Below are 21,668 nucleotides of genomic sequence, written 5' to 3'. Positions count from 1 at the left end.
CCCATCATTAATTTGCTTCTTGAATTTTGTTTTTTCCTTTGTTTATTCAACCAAAATGCTACAATTAATGCTCTATCACCAATTATACTTCATTCTCTCTCCTAAAATCATCTTTTCCTATACAATATTTATTTAAATAAACAAAAAAATCTTTATTATCCCTCTTAAATTCTACTTGAAAAAAAAGAAAATAAGAATTATATGTTGGGACGGAAGAAGTACTACTTTACCAATTTCTACCTAAACATTCATTACTCCTTAATTACCTTCTAATTGGTCCATTTACAGACTTACTCCGGCCCTCCGAAAACATAATCTTAACACCGAGCTGGTCTTAGCTCTGATGCTAGCGCAAGGATATTCCAGCAAATCGCCAAAGAAATCAGGTTCATCAAATTTTATAAATTGCATGTCCTTGGCACACTTCTAATATCCAAAGGTCCGTCAACATTATACTTCCTCCGTTTCATATTACTCGCTACACTTCTCAATTCACGGATTCCTAGGCAATTTTTGAAGAAAAGAGTTAGATAGTAAAAAGAAAAAGGACCCATGTGAGAGGAGAGAGATAGAGAGAGTTTATTGTCCAAAAAGAAAGTGTAGCAAGTAATGTGAAACTTCCCATAATGAAAAGTGTAGCGAGTATTATGAAACGGAGGAACTATATTAAAAAATTTTAACTTCTTATTTTTGCAAACTAGAGAAAAATCATCATGTGAGTGAACTAGAATGTCTAGCACAAAATTGCCTCATGTCATAATACTGTACAGACTGACTATGTCTGGATGTAACAAACATGTACAAAGGCAACTACATATCTCTTGCTTAATTAATCAATGTCAACAAATAGTGAGCCAAGAAGTTTTATTTTTCTTTTCTTTAAGTACATATTATACAATCTCCATTACTCTACACCTCTAAAGATTATACATTTACAGTTGGGACATGAATCTCAGTCTGACCTCTAAAGTTCTTCAAATTTCTTCTCCCATTCCCGTGCTTCATAGCCTTGCTCATCAAAATCCTTTTCTGTGCTGTATACAATCCTCTCCTTACCAATTACCGTTCTTTGTGCCATATCCTTAGCACTCAGAAGCTGAATAATATTCACATTAGTTTGTGAGTAAAAAGGATTAAAACAAAATAAAAATATGGTACAATTTAGTGGGCCAAAAGTTAGCAGGCGAAATATAAACATGTGAATTTACACGAGAAATCATAGTATAGGTGAAACAAACTGTAAAATCATATACCAAGTTATACATGTAGGTACAAAATCATGTTCTCATTTGCAGAATAATATATTTCAAAAAAATTAGTTTATCTGAAAGCAATTCAAGTAAGAAACAAGTGGAAATGTTAGAAAGCAAAGGCAAAACTAAGATCACCACGCTAAGAAGAGGAGTACGAAAGAATAGCATTAACGACATACAAAATAGAGAACTACAAAGCGACCTTGGTTATTGTCTATGACCTTTAGGAAGCAAATGTGATCATCACGCTAATAGTCTATGAAGTACATTTGATTCAGTTCAAGAGATTATCAATCTCCAATATTGGTATTTGGACATTATGGGAGGAGGCTCTTCAGCGAATGTCAGCTAAGCTAACAAACCCTCTCATAAGTCCTGAATTCCACATTTCAGACATGGAAATGCCAAATGTTACTGAGACATTTCGGAAACTAATTGTCCAACAAAGACCTCTTAAAACAATTCTTGAACAGAATGTATATGCACATTTTGCTCATAAAAGGAAACAGATTCCAAACAAAAATCAAAATTTACATCCACAATCTCTCTCTGCCTTCTTCGGCAAACTAAGAACAGTATATTTCAGTTTCAAGTCTGATATTCATCAAGCTGTCATATCTAAGGGGCCAATCTGGATAACCCTTTAACTTATAAGTAAGACACTAATAATAAACAAGGAAATAAAATAAAACAAAAATTTCACTTAGAGTCCATGTTACAGCAATTTATAGTTGCGGATTGATGTAGCTAATTGTGGTATCTATTCTGCTCCGAATTCGATGCACATGATACTGCAGAGAAGAAGGGGGGATGGGAGTGACCTCAACTGATCAAAGGGAGGATGCTCCTTACATGGTTCTCCTTTTCTTTTCATTTTTGTTCCTTCACTTTTCCTTGATCCTCACACAAAATCCTATAGTTCTTTACTTCATTTGTTTAAGGATTTTTTTGTCCATAACCACCTTACCTAACACTTTCTTTTTTGAGAAACTACCTTATTTACAAATTTTGTACAAAACTACCTTTATTATGTTATTGTTTGTTTTCCACTACCTAAATTTTTTTTCCGACGTTTGACTCTAATTTTTCAGTGAGTAAAACTCATGTGTAGGTCAAGTGACTTGTTATTTCCTTGTTTTATTCCCCCTTTCTATTTTTCCCTCCCTTTTCTAAACTAACACTCTCTCTCCTTACCTAACTCAGGATATGCACATGGATTTTGTACAAAATAAAAGGGGGAATAAAATAAGGAAAATAACAAGTCACATGACTTGTACATGGGTTTTACTTACTGGAAAACTACAGCCAAATGTCAGGAAAAAGATTTTAGGTAGCGGTCAACAAACAATAACGTAACAAAAGTAGTTTTGTACAAAATTTTGTAAATAAGATAGTTTCTCGCAAAAAAAAAGTGTAAGGAAATGATGGACAAAAAATCCGTTGTTTAAAGAAGAGAACTGATACCACACTAATATATAAACAAAAACTAAAGCCCTATTCTCCCCATCTCATGTTTTCTCCAAGTTTGATAAGATTGTCTTCACAAATTCAATAAAAATATTTCCGAAAGTTAAGATGAGTCACTTCAAATGAGTACTTACAACTTACAAGTATTTTCCGGTTGAAGAGGGCAATCTTAAAAGACTTATTTCAATTTTTTGGTGAAATAATTACAACAAAAATATTTCCTTTTTTAAGAAATTTGGCTAAAAAACTTTGAGATATATATTTGTGCTTGTTAAGAGTCAAAAGATCAATGACACACATGTGGAATTCATATGTGTGCATTTATTGTTGGAAAATTTACCACACCTTTAGTAGGTTAAATAGTGTATAAGCTGTTATAAATACCCCCATATACTCAATGAGCAATTAGACGCACAAGTGAAAATCAGATAGAATCTTCCTCTAATAATATCTTTCTGCTTCTTTATTTCACAACACGTTATTAGCAGATTTAGCACGAGTATGCTACCGAAAAAAAAATTAAAGGTATCTTTACATCCTTTCTGTTTCAAGTTCTAATTTTTCCCCCAACTCTTTACTATCCGAACATGGATCAACAAAGTACAGGATTAATATTGTTTTACACAATTTATCTATCTCATTTGTTTATTTTTGGATAGAGCGAAACAATATGTCATCCACTATCAACCCACAAAGGGGACTGTAAGACAACTGCGACCCATTAACCTCAACGACGATACAAATACTCATAACGAGAAAACCCACAAATCCCTGTTTCCAACACCAATAATAACCCTCCTATACAACCAAATGAAAATCAATCTTCACCAAGTAATAAAAGAAATAGGGATTAACCGAAAGGAACTAGTTTTAAAAGTCAACATGCCATTAACCCATAAAATAAATAATTTGACAATAATGCCAAATTCATAGAGGGCAATGACATTTTTTTTTGCTCTTAAACATCCTATATGGATAGGTTAATTAGTTTTTTTTTAGTTTGCCGCCTATATGGATAGCCTAGTGAATTGCTAAAATTATTATCTTTTATATGTGCAATAATGTTATATACATGTAAGAAACAAACATTCAAAACGGTATTATATATTATTGTCTTTAATCTTTTATTTTTTTAACCGAATTTGTAATTACATATTTTATATCACCAATTTACCAACATGCATAATAGTATATCAATTTATTACATATAAATTGCTCTAATATATATTTGTCAATTAAGAGATATCAATTTTATTACATTGTATATTTTTAACTGTAAATGAAATGTACAGTTAGGGATAACCCTCTATAAAGCAGATTACCCATCTCCATTTTCACCACACATCCCTTACCTTCTTCCAACTTTTATGTAAACTCGCAATTTTTTTCCTTCCTCAATCTTTCGGCCACCATGTTTTACGCTGACGACAACCGTCCTCCAGCCTCATTTTATTATTTTGAGTAAGATTTTAGGAAAATAAGGCTCTACTTATTCTTTATAGTTTCTTTTTCCTTCTCATGACATTAATGATATATCTCCTAATACAGAAGTAGGAGACAAAAAAAAAATTATCTCCCCGGAAGAATGACGAAACATGCACATGAATATCATTCTTTTGCGTCTTTAAGTGCATTTTAGGAAGTCCTTCCTTTCTAAATTTTTCGTTATTCTTCGTGGGAGATAATTTTTTTGTCTCCTACTTGTGTATTAGAAAATATATCATTAATGTCATGAGAAGGAAAAAGAAACCAGCTATAAGAAATATGTAGAGCCTTATTTCCAAAAATTCTCCTCAAAAGAAGAAGATGAAGGTGAAGGACGGTTGTTGTTGGCGTGGAACATGGTGTCCGATAGATTGAGAATGAAAAAAAATTGTGAGTTTAGATAAAAGTCGGAAGAAGATAAGGAATGTGTGGTGAAAATGGGGATGCGTAATCCACTTTTATAGAAGGTTATCCATAACTGTGCGGTTCATGTACAGTTAAAAATATACAATGTAATAAAAGTTAGGATCTCTTAATTAACAAATATATATTAGAGCAATTTATATGTACTAAATTGATCTACCATTACACATGTTGGTAAAATGGTGATATAATACAGGTAACTACAAGTTCGATAAAAAAAATCGAAAATTAGAGATATTAATATATAATAGTGTTCTGAATGCTTGTTTCCATATAACAGTATTGCACATATAAGAGATAATAATTTATTACTTCACTAGGCCGTCCATATAGGAGGCAAGTTAAAAAAAAAAAAAAAAAATTAACATGTTCATATAGGCATTCAAGAACAACAAAAAAACGTAAAATAATATGTCATTACCCTTCATGAAGGCGGCGTTATTATCAAATTATTTATATTCTGGATTAGTGGCATGGTGATGTTTACTACTAATTCCTTTATGTTCATCCCTATTTCTTTTATTACTTGGTGGAGGTTTATTTTCAGTTGGTTGTGTAAGAGGGTTATTGGTGTTAGAAATAGGAATTTGTGGATTTTATCCGGTATGAATATTTGTACCATCATTGAGCTTACTGGGTAGGGGTAGTGAATGACATATTGTTTCGTTTGATCCAAAAATAAACACCCAAGAGACATATATTGTATAAAACAATGTTAATCCCGTTACTTGGTTAATCCATGTTTGGATAGTAAATAGTTAGGATTAGAGAAAAAATTTAGAACTTAGAAACATAATGGATGTAAAGATTTTAAAGATATCTTTAATTTTTTTCGATAGCAAACTCGTGCTGATAACGTGCTGTGAAATAAAGAAGCACAAGGATTTTATATTAGGAAGATTTAATGTGATTTTCCATAAATAATAAATGTACATACATGAATTCCAACTATGATTAAACATTTTTAATAGATCTCAACTATCGATTAACCTCTGGAGATCCTAACTTTGGGGGAAATTATTTTTTATTGGACTGAGATGACTTGTAACTTAGCTGAGTAGGTTAACTGATAAAATTTCAATTTATTTTTAATTTTTTAAATCATTAAACATCTTTAATTTTATTTCTTAAACTCATTGACGAGGAAATGCTTCAATGTTCAATGAAGCACAAAGGGAAAGGCGGGAGGTGGGGCACAAGCAGCGGCCACAACAAGAGGCCGGGATCCCGGGCTTCGGTTGGGCGGCGGCATGGGGGGCAGGCACAAACCATCTTTTTCTCCCTTATTCGAGTCCATCTCCCTTCTTAGAGTCTATCAACGAAGCCGTCGAAGTAATTCATTATCAATTTCTTGCTTAAACCCAAGCCAAGTGTTGAATTAACCCAATTAATTATTCTAATTAAAAGGCTTCCATATAGTTCAAGGTCATGAGTTGCTCATCCTTCTCCTTCATCTTCTCTAGCGTTTCAGGTTTTTCTCAAAAACAATTAAAGCTTGAATCATACCCCTAAAATGGCTGAAAGTTGTCGGTTTATGCTATTCAATTGAATCTCTTGAGTGTTCACCATAATTGTTGTGAAAACTCGAAATCCCCAATATCTCTCTTTCTGTCGTTCACCTGTTGTTGTGATTACGCTCTTCGTCGGTGGTATATGCACCTGTAGCCGATGAAAGACGGGGAGTGGAAAGCGACGAAGAAAGAAGGGGAGTGGAAAGCGACGACAAAACAAGAAGAGCGACGGTGAGGATGGTGGGGGTGGAAGCGACGAGAACGAGAGAGGAATCGCCTGAAAGCCATGGCGGGTACTGATTGGATTGTGATGATATGCAGTAGGGTCATTAAGAAAAGCGCGAATAAAAAAGTCAGACGAGAGGAGAGAGAGGAATGGGCTTTGCCCCATAGGTGATATTGATGGGCAGCAACGCCAGTAATGGTTGATGAGCAATAAAGGATGAAGAAGAGGGGTAGAGGAAGAAGAAGAAGATAGAGGTGGAGTCACGTGATTTATAATGGAATCACATGACTCATAACCTGCTCCATCGGGTTACTTATAAAAGACAATGTCCCTCAAAGTTAGGACCTCCACAAGGTTAATCGTTAGTTGGGACTTATTAAAAATGTTGAGCCTTAGTTGGGACCCCTGACATCAATTTTTCCTCATATATTATACAGCTTAAAAATTATCAACGTAACTGTAATATTTTGGAGTTCAAAATAACAAAAATCTAATTAAAAAATTACTCATAAATTTATATTTTTTTAAAATTAGTATTTAAAGTTGATATACTTCTTCCACTTCTAAATAAGTGCAACATTTTCCATTTTAGAATAAGTGCTACCAAACTCCTTTAGGAAAGTTTTTTTCATCTTAATTACAAAAATGCCATTACTTAATTCCCACAACAACTTAATTAAGTTATCATCTACCAAGTACCAACCCAAACAACATTAATTACCTAAAGCACCCACCAACCCCCTCCTATTTCAGCTACACTTCCTCCCTTCTCAACTCAACCCCGCCCTCCCTCATATCAGCCACCCCTCTCTCTCCTCAACCCAACCACCCACACCATTGCGGCACTGCGCCACCAGCCCATCACCTCTGAACGCCCAGCGAAGTCATGTAAATTAATCCATTCTTCATCTTCTTTCTTCTTATCTTCTGAGATTTTGATTTCGAACTGTTTGTCTAAACCTAGTTCGTATGTTCATCTCAAAATCTTCACCTTTCTTGAAGAATAACTTCAAAATTCAGTGATTTTCTGCTGCAATATTGTTGGTGTAAACCCAAATTTCTAATCTTTACTTCGAATTACTAGTGTCCATATTTCATCTTCATTTTCGCCATTAATTTCTTCGCTGCTCACACATAAACAATTCTTCTCTATTGAAAATGAAAGGCTATTATAACAGCAGCGTGAGTTCTAGTATTGGAATTTTGGTGGCACGAAATTCTGGTTGATTCAAACAAGATTTCAAAAAGCGCCGACAAGGAATTGAATGCCAATGCAGCGGGAAAAGAGGGTTGGTGGAGAGAGACTGAGAAAATGCAGTCCGAAGGAAAGAGAATTGAGGAGAGAGACTGGGAAGACAATGGCGGGAACAGTGGTGGATTTGGTGGTGTTCGTGAAGAGATGGCGGCAGTGGCGGTGGTTTTGGTGGTGGTCAAGAATATGGGTGGGTGGTGGGTTGGTGGATGAATCACATAGATTAATTGTTTAATCTAATTGTTTCATTTTTATGGGTGGGTGGTGGGTTGGTAGATGAATCACATAGATTAATTGTTTAATCTAATTGTTTCATTTTAATTAAACTGCCTCTTACCTTCTCGGTGTGGTCCCCAACTTTCTCTCTCTAAAATCCTTCCTCTATGTTGCACTTATTTAGAAACGGAGGTTAGTATTTCCTTTTAAATTTTTTTTGGAGAAGAATATTCTACTGGGCAATGACCCTTGTATTATTTAGCACAATTAGTTGTAAAGTTCATATTGTTCAGAGAAAATAGCTCACATCATATTATTTTCCTTTTGGTGATAGTGCTTACTTTTTACAACCAACTTTTCCCTACTCCATTCATTTTTGCATTGTTGTTCCTTGTAGATTTTCATGCTACATAACCACTGCTAGCACAGCCATAAATTGTAGGTTAAAACCCTATGCTCTCAACCTCACAGAAAGAATACACATTACTGGGCCTTTGAAACTCAGTCCCCAGACTCTCCCCCTACACCACCTTGAGCCAGCTTGCAATGGCAAGAGACCGACATAACCAGTAACCACCAAGGTAAAGAATTCAAAGTCCTTTACAGCATATCTTTGTCCTCAAAAGCTAAAGCTACAACCCTAGCTTAAGCCACAATCTGTCCCACTGGAAAAAGTAGAGTAGAATAGATACCTTGGTTCAGAGGCCATAATCAAGGAAAAACAGTGCTTTCTTGGTGCTAACCAACTCTATTATTCTTCAATATTGGCCAATTTATCAAATTTTATCAGTCTATAATCTGCAGTGCACACAAGTTATAGTTCTTGCAAACTTAGTGTAACTAAGGGAAGTGTTGATGCCTCTTGTCAATCTCACAGACTATGCCTGTCCATATCTAGGTATAAAGCACCTCACTTGATCCAGGAGCTATTTTGGTGCCCACATGCTAGCGGCGAAGGTTCTAAGATAAGTGATGGCTTGTTGTTCACTGCACTCAAATCAGGAAACCTTCAATAAGTAGCATTATAACCATCTTTATCCTACTTTCTGGTTACCACTTACCAGTATCTTAACCATTTCTTAGACCTAAACTAAGGCAGGATAAAGTGTAGAACTTCTAGATATGGATGCACCATGAAGATGCAGAAAGACCCGGATCATCACATTACTTGAGACATCAAGATCATATATACTATATAGCACAGAATCATAGAAGATTAATATCTACTTCATGAAACTGAAATTTTCCATGTATTGACAATTTCAGCAAAGCCATCCAGCAATGTTGTAAAGTTCACTAAAGATTACAGAGCACGCGCACTGGGATACTTACCTTGCGCCTTAGTGAAAGATCTGGTGATTCAAGGGCCTGCGCTCTTACTTTTCTCACTCGATTCCTTTTCCCTATTTCAGAATTTTTATTGAGAACGAAAAACCACCGAACCAATGGTATCGCAAAGAAAGAACCAGCATAAACCTGCAAATTTTTTACTTCATAATCAACACATACTCATATAAAATAAATATTCCTCAATGTATTATACCAGTTTCCAATCAAGCAAATCCATTAGCATCAGGTGAAGATGAAATTGCTCAAGAGTCAAAGACTAACAACCCAATAATATGTATATGAAATTACGTATGGTTTATGAATGTGCTTCGTTCTAATTAGAGAAAGAGAAAGGAATCTGCAGCAGACCAAAATGTTAGAGACAATAGTAATGGAAGTTCATGCAGGTAAATCAGAAGGATATTCGAGCTTCCAGAAAGGACCCAGCAGCAGTTAGATATCATATGATGGATGATACAATTTCAATAACTCAGCGATAACATAAAGACCCTCACAAGGAAGGTAGACTACCACATAATTCCTTTTTTAATTAATTTATTTATTTATTTATTTATTGGGGGGGGGGACATTGTTGGCATGGTACTTAGTAATTCACTCGAGCTGCACATGAATTAAAGGAAGTTAAGATAGTTGGATACTATTCAGAAAAGGGTTAGACTTTCAAGGGAAGAGAAACGAGAAATAAATAGGAGAGAGACAAGTTCTCATATACTCCCTCCGTCTCTAAATAGTTTTAACACTTTGACTTTTGCATTTTTAACATACTCAACTTTGACCATACCTTTTTACTAATATATAAATACAAAAGTTAGCATCTTTAACTAATAGATAATTAAATATATTAATGGTCAAAGTTATGCATTGACAAATGTGAAAGTCAAAATGTTACAACTAATTAAAGCCGGGGACAACTAATTAAGAGTTATACTTCCACCGCTTTCTTTTAGTTGTACCATATTGACTTTTGAGACTTTTCACACATTCCAATTTGATCTTGTTTTATTATTTAATGTTTATAAATAAAGAAAATAAAATAATGTGGGATCTTGCTGGATTCATCTCGTCATATGGTCTCATAATATCTTCTTCTTAAAATCTTTACTTATACATAATTAGAGATATTAGTGTTCAAAGTTGTGTGTTGGCCAACGTGTCAAGGTTGTTGGGTGCACAGCTAAAAGAACAGAGGAAGTATCATATATGTATAAAAAATCCAGTCACCTTTATCGAGAAAAAGTATGTCAAATGATCATCACAAAACATAATGGCGATTAGCAAGTACTAGTATTATTAGAGGACAAGATCAAGTCAAACCTGAAGCAGGGGCAACAATCCCGAAACTAGTGACAGGAATCCACTTGGTTTTACAGCCATGTCCCTAAAAAAATTTTAAGAAAGTAGATATTAAAATATGACAAAAAATTTCTAAGAACTGGAGAACAGCAGTTTGATAGAACCATACTTTAGTATAGTAGCAAGAATAATCACTCCAAACAAATTCAGCCCACCAAGTCCAATGACCAGTGCCCTCTCCGCGGAATTGGTTTTGCTGCAAGTACCCACAATGGAAAGCTCAAATGGACTGCAGAAAAAGGTAAGGTATCAGGCTCTCAATGCTACAGAAACATACCTAAATTGCCACTTCTTCTCTTCGAAGAACTTTTCTACTCTTCCACTCCAATCAGCCCATCGTTTCCCAACATACTCTTTCCTACCAGTCCTTATGGAGGAAGCAGTTCGCTGTAGTGAAGGAAATCTGTACAAAATATTTCCCTGCAACAGAACAGATAGATTGCCTGAAAATTGGTACCATGTTATGACATACTATTAGCTCAATGAAACTTATGAGGCATCCCACCTTAACTTCACATCGCAAGAGATTGTTCCAATTAAACTCTCTATTCAAAAGCTATATTACTAGGACTAATAGTCTAGTACTTTAATGCTAATATGTAGAGGATGATTTAGTGAGATGTTTGATTGAATTACTTATAATCCAAATGCGAGGAATCACACATTTGAGACTCTTCAAAGTTTTGAAAAGGTAATAGATTCAAGACAAAGTTGGTCGGGACTCAGGACACAAAACTCCAAGAATGTCAGATGCAATATTATGCTCACCATATGTCGAGCATAATATAGCAAAACCCAAACAATGAAGCTAAGTAGCTACTTCTTTCATTTCCAAACAACAGTCTTTTAAGTTATGCACAAAAATTAAAGAGAAATTAGTTATTGCATAGTTTTCTAAAAGAAACCGAACAATAATTTTCCGTTGATTATTAAAATTAAGAGCATTGCATTATATCGGTAAAGGATAGATATTAGATAATGTGGAACATAGATATAAGTTATTTAAGTTGTCAGATGATATGGATCGGAAGAAGTAACATGCAGCTCGCAAGAAATTCCTCTAAGGGATAAGTTTTCAAACCCTTCTAATCTTGACCTTCCAAATCAAACACATATTATCTATCCCTATCATATCCACAACAATCTCACTTTTATGCATAGTTAAAAGGTACTTTTTCCCACATCCTTTTTATCTTTCATTAAATATTTTTAAGTATGGGCACTGGAATTGATGATGTCTTGTTTTACGCATTTAACTTCTATACAGCTTTGTATCGTTGTTATCTGTCAACATTGTAGATGTGAAATGCACACAAGCTTAAGTCTTAAAACTATTGAGATGTGAAATGCACCACCTACAAATGAGAGTGAAGGCCTACAGTTGCATTGCAGGCGGAGAGTGTAAAAAAGCATTGATTAAGTAATAAATGAATGTTTGACAATGAATAGACAACTTCACAGCTATAATGTCAACTACTTAGGAAAAAAAAAAGAGAAAAGAAAGAAAATCAGCATTACTAATATAGCAATCAAACAATAAAGAGGTCACAGATCATAAATGAACTGTACACGTAAATTAGACGAACCTCTTCATCTACTTCTGGCTGACCATCGAACCGTAGAAGCACAGGTAGTATATATGATTCATCACTCTGAAAAAACAACACTGATAGCCTATTTATCCAAAATAAGGTACATAACAACAGGTTATTTAAATAGAAAAACAGATGCCTCAGCAAGTAAGTAAATTCATTATATGCATTCAGCAACTCACAGACTACACAATAAGCATATGATCACTTCGGGAACTATATGAAAAATCCAAGATAACCCACAATCTCACCAACCCGAACTTATTGCCTTTTTCAAATTGTAGCAGACAGAAACATTGAGACTTGTAAATATGTGTCACTTCACAAGATGTAGATTATTTATTCTTATTGTTCACACAAGTAAGGCTTGTTCAGCATAGTGAATGAATTCCATTCTTCTACTTCCTCCATACACCTCCCCAAGAAAAAAAGGAAAGAAAAAACCTTCAAAAATAACTAGATATGTGGAATATGAAACTTTTCCGGTATAGCTGTTCTAAGTCAGTATATCTAGCCCTCTTCAAATATTAGATATACCTCTACTTAAGAAAAGCGTGTTCCGAGTTCAAGAAAAAGACATCCCAAATCCCAACACATCTTCAACGTTGACTCTTTCTCTTTCACCTTATTCCTTGTCATCTTCCCTACTGTCACCTACTCACCTCTATTTGACAAGTTTTGTCTTAAAAATTTGATTCCTTTCCAATTCCTACTACTAAAGAATCATACTAGAAGTATGCAACTTATATAGGACAATGAGTATATTCATTTATTGTTTGCCTGCACAGTATTTCTTAGCAATTGATGAATTTGCAACAGAGGATCATTTTCATGAGGATAAATGATGATGATAGAAGGGCCACATTTCGTTAATAATATAACTACCGTGGTAAAAAAGGACCGAGAGCTATCAAAAACCAAAAAAATTCCGAAGATCTCAGGAACAGATACGAGGTTGCTAGATTGAAGGTCCTCCTAATCAAGCAAAACAAGTAATGGTTGGTAGCAACTTCCACTACCAGGATCCACGATCATGCAAGGCTGTTTTGATTACCTTAGCAATTCTTATTTATTTAGCAAGAAGCCATTTCCAAATAATTAGGTGTTGCAAACCTTAATTTATCAGAACTCCAGGTAATGGAAAATAGGAAAAGCATTTCATACATGCAGATATATATCTTGCTATCAATCAAACGATGCAAGAAATTTCCAATTTATTAGAAGTGGTATTATTGAAGAGAAAGCTTTTAGTATTAACGGCTCGTTTGGTTAATGGTCATTAATAGTGGTAATAGTATTGCAATGTAGTCTAAATGCTACCTCATCCCCCAAAATCCATTTTCTACCTAAAATTTCATTACCATCCATTACCACATTGGAAGGTGGTATTGGGTGGTAATGGAGATTAATAAAGGAAAACTCATGTTTTTGATGAAATTCCATTACCATGGGTATTGATATTAGTATTTCTCTAGAAATTTACACTAAATTGTATTACCATTACCATCATTTATGACCACTAACCAAACAGGCCGTAATGTCTTTAATTGCTTAACAATTAAGATATTGTGTGCTCCGACAAATTTAGTCTTCTTGATTTCTCCTGAGAGCTCCTTTCATCTAATACTTACTATTTTCAGCATGATGCATGTCAAGAGATGGTTGTCTGCTGCAGGAACAATTAAAGCCTGCAAGTCAGCAAGATAAATAATCATTCAAGTCCAGGAACTAACCTCTTCTTCTGTCTGCACATCCAGATATGGCGCAAGTTCTTCAGCCGTTATCACGCCCCCATTTGACACTATATACTGTCCTATCTGCCAAAACCATTATAGTTGTAATATTAAGACAGTGACAAGATGATCACATATTGACATTTCACCAACTTTCCGACAAATGATATAATTATACTAGCATCTATATTGAGTAAATAGTAGACCAGCGTATCAATGCAAAGAGGACTCTTAAAAAAAAAATCAATGGATGATCAAATCGTATGAGGAAAGTCCCAAGCCAAAGGACTATGTTTCGCAAGCACACCGAAACAGGAAAATAAAAATAAGAACTAAACAAAGTAAGACGTTTAACAGCAGAGAAAGCTAGTGATATTATTAGGAAAAATTGACACCAGGAATATGAACTACAGCCATACATTTTTTAAAAATCTCAACTACTCCCTCCGTCCCATTTAATAGTTCCCGTTACATTTTGGGCACGGGAAATAAGGAGACAATGATTGTGATGTACATACATAGGGAGTTCTTGTCTTATTTTGGCATTTTTATAAGTGCTTTTTGTTATACCCAACCAATGAGATTGACAGAGCATTGAATCGCCGAGGAATAAGGAAAATTATGAAAATTTTCTTGGCGGAAATATTTATATAAAGAGAGAAAAAAAGCACCATTCATCTTACTCCATTTGAAAACATCATTGTATGACAAGTTGATAACACATCAGTGAGCCTATTTTAAACAAGCAGAAACGTTATTTCTTATTTTTACTCTAGCATTCAATCACAAGATGCATTTCTCAAACAAAAATTTCACTTAAACTGCTGTCATTACTTCTTGTTGTTGTTTTTCTCTAACTTTGCCTTCTTCGCCTTCAATTCCTTAAAACAATGCATAGTAAATTGTTTCAATTTTCAGTTGAATTATGATGTCAAACATTGCAGATTCATTAAATATTCTTTCTTGCTTTATAGATTGTTTTGATGTGTGTCGAGCTTAGTCAAATGTGAGGGGAACATTGCAGAAACTTTTTGTCAGTAAATGAAATTAGATAGTTGCAAATCACCAGAGGTTTACGATGCCTGATGGGTCTGAGTCCTAGTGGGTGACAATTACGATGGTTGCTGGCAAATGAGATGTGGTGTCATGATGGTGCATAAAACTGAGCACTTTCAACACCCCGCTTCCCCCTCTCCCCAAAGGAAAAAGGTAGCAAAATTGAAAATATTGGGAGGTGAAGGGAAGATTTATCGCATCTGACACAGATGGATATGAGCCAGGAACAAGGATAATACTTAAAAACATAGAAAAGCAACAGATCAATATTTGCAGTGCTCAAGTATTACTCTAGCGAATTATTACCAGCTTCCATCTCTCTTCCTCGATTCCTTGATTTGGATCACCATCACCAAATACAAATGAGAAAACCTACAACATAGCAATCATGTCAAATAATTCAATGCTCACATCACAACCCCCCCTCCCCCCCCCCCCAAAAAAAAAAAAAAAAAAAAAAATTAACGTTTTTGATGGTCAAAAAGTAGTCAAGCAACATCAAAGTAATATGCCCACTCACGGATTCAATGAAGTTCATTCCTTCGTTTTCTCCTCGTCTCCGTGTTCTCCTATAGTAATCTCTATCCCAGTACCTAAAATAAATTGTGGAAACAAATTTCAAAAGTAAGTGTCACTGACAACTGGAATATAAGTTTGCATAACAGTCTATCAAATTTAAAGATAACCAGAAGTTGATCACAATTCACAAATGAGAAGGAAAGGCAATTCCAAAAAAAAAATATATATCCAAAAAAGAAAATATTTATACAAAAAAAAAAGTTGCAAGCCTTTTTACAAAGATATTCTTTTTACACAGTGAAAACTTAGTAAATTGCAAGTGCGAAAAGATAAAATGATTACGTGAAAGAACAAGACTCACCAAAATAAATCCACAGGATTAATAAAGAAGTTGAAATTCGAACCGAATGATCTGCCTCCTCGTCTCTTGCGACTGTCGTCATCACTATCAAAACCAGAATAAAAGTTCGGGAATTTAAGACTCGGATACTAGCTACGGAAATGAAGAGGATATATGACATGTGGACATGCAAGGCCTTGCAAACATACCTTCCACTTGAGGCAGCTACAAGAATTGCAGTAAACACAAGAACGATTGAAGCAACTAAGGTTGTCCCAAAAGAAACCCTTATTAGATACTCAGCTGCAGACTGCCAAAAAGTTAGTAGAATTGTTGACAAGAGGAAAATGAAAACACTATCACTTGATTGCCAAGACATATAATAAATAAAAAAAAAAAAGGATAATAGTACCTTTGCCTTTTCAGCCCAGGGTTCAATTTTCATCCTAAAGGATTTGCCCACAAGCCTTGAACGATAATCCTTAGGGAAAACATATAAAACATCACCTTCATCTGAGACCTGTAAGACAATGGCAATGGCACATTACACATCAAGAAGAACTATAATTGCACAACTTCCAAAAGGCAAGCAGAGTACATGACCTTCAGAACTTATAAATTTGTAGTGTGGCTAAATAGTGTCTTGCAGAAACATGAGGGGAAAATCGATCTTGAATCAACCAACAAATAACTTCAACTAAACTTTCTATACCACCTATACTTGGATTTTGCCATCCGAAAGGATGTTATCATTTACTAGATTGTTCTAGAATTTATATTGCCTATCTAAAGGGATTTAGGTTGTTATTTTATAAATATGTGATTGAGATTAAGAGCTTAAAATTGTGTGATATTCATATAACTTAAGAGTAGGTGAGATGCTTATTTGCCCAATGTACCATTTCGAGTTTGGTCTATCATTGGTCCGTTTGATCAAATTGTTTAATTTAGATCCTTTTGACTCTAAATTAAAATCTGAACTTTTGTGAACTCTATTTGAACTTTGACATAAACAAAATTATATCACAGGTGAAATTTGCATAAAGTTTGTTTGTCACTTTGTACCTCATACAAAGTGGCATAAATTCATCTAGCACTAAAAACTTAGTAGTCCAAAGAAAACAATCAGTCAATAACACCATGTAAACTCTGGCTCCTTCAAGCTAAGCGAGTAGAGTATTAACACTGTTTTAAGATACTCAACAGTCACTGACCCTCCCATCTTTATTCTCAAAGCCATTTCTCTTGCAAGGAGGAAATTCACAATGTGAATCTTCTTGGACAAGGAAGCAATGGAATATATGCAGTAGGCATGTAGAGATGTGATGACTTTAGGAGAGAAAGGTAGCTTAGAGTTAACAAACAGGTTAAATCGTGTCAAGTATGTGTCAGATTTAATTCTTTTGACCTTGCAGATAATACAAACATGGAACCAATAAAACCAATCTGAGAGACTATAGGGTTTTCATGGATCTCCAAGTACCCAACAAGAGTCTCCTATCACTACAACTGCAAACAAGATCAGATAGAAGAAGCTAAAACATCACATCATGGAGAATTTTTTGCTCCAAAAAGCTCAACTTGGGAGAAAACATCTCAATATTGAAAGACGTTTGTGTACAAGTTACCAATCATATATTCCTTTGTTGTTCATGGAACAAAAGCAATGAGAGTTTTGTTCTCTTGTTTATATTGTGTCCTACAAAATGTGATGAAGGCAACTGGAAGCTTTGCACATGGACTCTCACTGTTCTCCCAAAGTGAAAGAGAGGTATAAAAAGAGAGGTATAGATTCAACATGGGTCTACATCAGATAAAATATAGACCAGATGGAAACATAACAAGGTTAAAGGCTATAGGAGACAAATAGATCAAAAGGAAATACATCAAGCACACTTTCTCACCAGTAGCCAAATTCACCACTGTGATAATCACGATCACTCTTATAACCATAAAATCATGGAAAATGAAAAATTTGGACAAAAATAATGCTTTCTTGCATAAATATCTAAAAGAAGAGGTGAACTGTGTACATAAGCCCCCTAAGGGATATCATAGGTTAAGGGAGAGCAAATTAGTAAGTATGACTGAAACATGCATTGAGAGCTTAGAATATTGAGCCCACCAGATTCCTTCTCAAATAAGGATACAAAGAATGCAAAAAAGATTACTCTATTTTGCAAAACAAATAATGGGAAAACATGTATGGTGCTTGTTTATGTAGATGAATTGTTCACCACAGGTGACGATGAAGATGATACATATACATTCATGGAATCTCTCACTTGATAGATTCCACAAGCAAGGAAAACAAGGGAAAAGGAAGCTTACTTGGATGGCAAGTAAGGTCAAGATATTTTGGGCGTGCATTTTGGGTGAACTTGGGTAACAAGTTTGCAGAATTTCTAATTTTTATTAATCAGGTTACTTTATTTGGCATTGAGTTCTCTTTATCTCTCTTTTCATCACATGGATCCCTCTTTTTAATTGTCTCTCTCCTCTCCTTGGTTCTTGTGCCTCCTCCGCACGTAACACTTGTTTTCGAGCAGAGGAAGTACTTTTTTGCATTGAAGTTGCTCCATATTCTCAGGGCACTCTCCTCAATCCAAAAAATACATTATTGACATTCTGCAGAATACAGACCCAGAAATGCTAAGGAGACCAGATTTTCTTTTCCTACAAGAATGAAACTCTAAAGTGATGAGGGTCAGCTGTTAGAATATACACAGATCTACAAAAGGTTCACAGGAAGGCTCTCGTATTTGAATCTTACTAAAGAAGGTATACCCTACACTATGCAACTAACTTAGCCATTTATCACTGTCTAAGAAAGCTACACCTTCAAGCAGCTTTACATGTTAGAAATATGAAAGCACAATCAGAGTTTCCTACCCAGATTCAATACTGAAAATCAATAGCTATTGTCACTGATATGATAAAGTATCTCCAACACGGGAATATAGTCACGCAGCATGCCAGATCAACTTTGCAGTTCGCTGATATTCTAAGCATAATTCACTCTCTTTCAAGTTGGGTTGTGTGCACATCGGCAACTCCAACTTGAAGGATTATAGAGAAATAGCTCAAATTTAATATTCTAAGTCCAAGTTAGCAAATATTGCACAATCGTCAATTAATTTCTGTTGACATGTGCAAATTGTATTGTGGCACTATTTCATTGGTCTAAGATATTTTGTCCCCTAGCTCAAGCTATATCTTTAAATTTGCACTAAGCAACATCCTTTTAGGAATCTAAATCGAGAATATATAAGGTTAGTTGCCTCTAAAGGCACAGCCAAGAAACGAGAGAGCTTGATAAACGAAAAACAGATTCACTCTAAATCTGCTCTAAGCAAAAACAGAACAACGAAACGGAAAATTACAATCTTTCTAGCAAATCTTCCTTTGGTTCCAATCCTTTCTACACATAGAACTGTGGACTTACCACTTACAAGCTTCGTTAATTCAATCATTACACTAAATCAATCAAGATTCTAATGTGACCAAAGACACTCCTTCAATATTTACTCCTATATATATTTCACAATGAGTGCATCATCAATTGTGATAAGGAAGCGCAAAATTTTCCGCTATATCAGTAACACCATTTCAAATTCAATTTTGCACATTGCAAACATATTCTAATAAGGAAAATAAAACCAAATTGTCCACCTACCAAACTTCTTATGATTTTCACCAATAAATGATCAATGTTATCAATGGCGAAAGTCAAATCGTTGCAACTAAAAAGAAATCGAGGAAGTAGATAATAAAATACCTCTAAGAAACCATCGGTGTCAGTAGCAAGTGCTTGTAAAGCTTTCTGAGCTTCGTTCAAATCAAGTCCACCTTTGCTAGAAACATCACCAATGGTAACTCTTCCTCCATAAGAATCAATGGCTTCCATAGCTCGCTTCCGAACATCCGACGGAAGTTTATCGCTCTCCACCAATTTCCCCGGCTTAAACGACGTCGCGACATCGATGCTGCTGCTACTACTACTGCTAGCTTTAATAACCCTAATTCTAACCCTAGAATTTCTCAATTTGAGAGATGAAGTGCGAGGAAGTGAGAGTGGTAAGTGAAATTGCTGAAATGGCGGACGACGGTGATGGTGGTTGAGGACGACATCAATGGCGGAAGAAGAAGATAAGTTTTTGCAGAGGGAAAAATGGCGGGATTCGATAGTTGAAGAAGATAGACAGATTGAAATCATGGATGTCATTTGATTGAGTTTTTGGAGAGGGTGGAAAAAGTGATGGGGTGTTGGTTATAAGTTATTTTGGTTTCATGATTCATGGAATTGGAAGGTGAGTGGCTCACAAAGAGAAGAGTAGGCGTTCATCACTGATAATGCTCTTATTGCTATGGAAGTCTTTCATTCTATGAAGCATCGAAATCGTAGCCGAAAAGGTACCATTGCTATGAAACTGGACATGAGCAAGGCTTATGATAGAGTGGAATGGGGCTTTCTGAGGAAGCTACTTCTCACTATGGGGTTCGATGGTCGTTGGGTGAATCTGATTATGTCATGTGTCTCTTCTGTTTCCTATTCCTTCATTATTAATGGAGGTGTATGTGGCTCTGTTACCCCCGCTCGAGGACTTCGCCAAGGTGACCCTCTTTCTCCATATCTGTTCATTTTGATTGCTGATGCGTTTTCCAAAATGATTCAGAAGAAAGTTCAGGGAAAGCAGCTTCATGGAGCAAAGGCTAGCCGAAGTGGCCCTGTGATTTCTCACCTTTTCTTTGCAGATGACAGTTTACTCTTTACTAGAGCCTCTCGTCAGGAATGCACTATTATAGTTGATATACTCAACCGCTATGAAAAAGCATCCGGGCAGAAATTAACTATGAAAAATCGGAGGTCTCATTTAGTAAAGGTGTCAGCACTGCTCAAAAGGAAGATTTGACTAATATCCTTCATATGAGACAGGTGGATAGACATGTGAAGTATCTTGGTATCCCCTCTATTACTGGTAGATCAAGGACTGCGATTTTTGATTCTCTCATGGATAGAATTTGGAAGAAACTCCAAGGTTGGAAAGAGAAATTGTTGTCTCGTGCGGGAAAAGAGATTTTGCTCAAGTCGGTGATTCAGGCCATTCCTACCTACCTTATGGGGGTCTATAAGCTCCCTTGCTCAATCATCCAGAAGATTCATTCTGCTATGGCTCGTTTTTGGTGGGGTAGTTCTGATACTCATCGTAAGATTCACTGGAAGAGCTGGGATTCTTTGTGCACTTTGAAGTGTTTTGGTGGAATGGGTTTTAGAGACCTTAGAGTGTTCAATGATGCTCTTCTGGGTCGGCAAGCTTGGAGACTGGTTCGTGAGCCTCACTCGCTTCTGGCGCGAGTCATGAAAGCTAAGTATTACTCCAATTTTGATTTTCTAGATGCCCCTCTTGGAGTTTCTACTAGCTATACATGGAGTAGTATATGGAGTTCGAAGGCCCTTTTAAAAGAAGGCATGGTGTGGCGAATTGGAAATGGTACGAATGTACGCATTTGGGAGGATCCTTGGCTACTTGATGAATTGGGGCGTTTTATCACTAGTGAGAAACATGGTGACCTGACTATGGTTAGTGAGCTCATTGATTTTGATCGAATGGAGTGGAAGGTGTCTCTAATTGAAGCACTTTTTAATGATAGAGACATAAAGTGTATTTTGAGCATTCCCTTGAGTTCCATCCCGATGAAAGATGAATTGACATGGGCTTTCACAAATGATGCACATTACTCGGTAAAAACCGCTTATATGCTTGGTAAAGGTGGGAATCTTGACTTGTTTCATAAAGCTTGGGTTGATATTTGGAAGATGGAGGTAAGTCCGAAAGTTAAACACTTCCTTTGGCGTTTATGCACTAATACCTTGCCGGTTCGCAGTTTACT

The 21,668-nt window shown here is 35.6% G+C and overlaps 1 protein-coding gene across 1 annotated transcript; it reads right to left on the bottom strand.

Annotated features, from left to right (window-relative positions):
• Window positions 1-734: 734 nt before the first annotated feature.
• On the bottom strand, window positions 735-20,180 carry LOC104898362 (hypothetical protein). The gene is made up of 13 exons (XM_010685429.4): window positions 19,555-20,180; window positions 16,189-16,296; window positions 15,986-16,086; window positions 15,798-15,881; window positions 15,438-15,510; window positions 15,224-15,289; window positions 13,862-13,945; window positions 12,123-12,188; window positions 10,814-10,956; window positions 10,646-10,732; window positions 10,498-10,561; window positions 9,166-9,309; window positions 735-1,096 (listed from the first exon to the last, which is right to left on the bottom strand). The coding sequence occupies exons 1-13, from the start codon at window positions 19,999-20,001 to the stop codon at window positions 965-967; spliced, it is 1,599 nt and encodes a 532-aa protein (XP_010683731.2). The 5' UTR covers window positions 20,002-20,180; the 3' UTR covers window positions 735-964.
• Between the last annotated feature and the right edge of the window lie 1,488 nt (window positions 20,181-21,668).

The sequence above is a fragment of the Beta vulgaris genome, chromosome 7 (genome assembly GCF_026745355.1).
Source record: "Beta vulgaris subsp. vulgaris cultivar EL10 chromosome 7, EL10.2, whole genome shotgun sequence".
Classification (NCBI taxonomy): Eukaryota; Viridiplantae; Streptophyta; class Magnoliopsida; order Caryophyllales; family Amaranthaceae; genus Beta; species Beta vulgaris.
The sequence above is the reverse complement of the archived record's forward strand: the minus strand, read 5'-3'. Positions and strand labels throughout refer to the sequence as shown.

Coding starts and splice junctions, on each gene's coding strand:
- LOC104898362 (XM_010685429.4), bottom strand. CDS start 20,001: ATGACATCCATGATTTCAATCTGTCTATCTTCTTCAACTATCGAATCC. Junction 12,189..13,861: donor ATGTGCAGACAGAAGAAGAG/GTTAGTTCCTGG, acceptor TTGTTTTTTCAG/AGTGATGAATCATATATACT. Junction 10,562..10,645: donor ATTCTTGCTACTATACTAAA/GTATGGTTCTAT, acceptor AAATTTTTTTAG/GGACATGGCTGTAAAACCAA.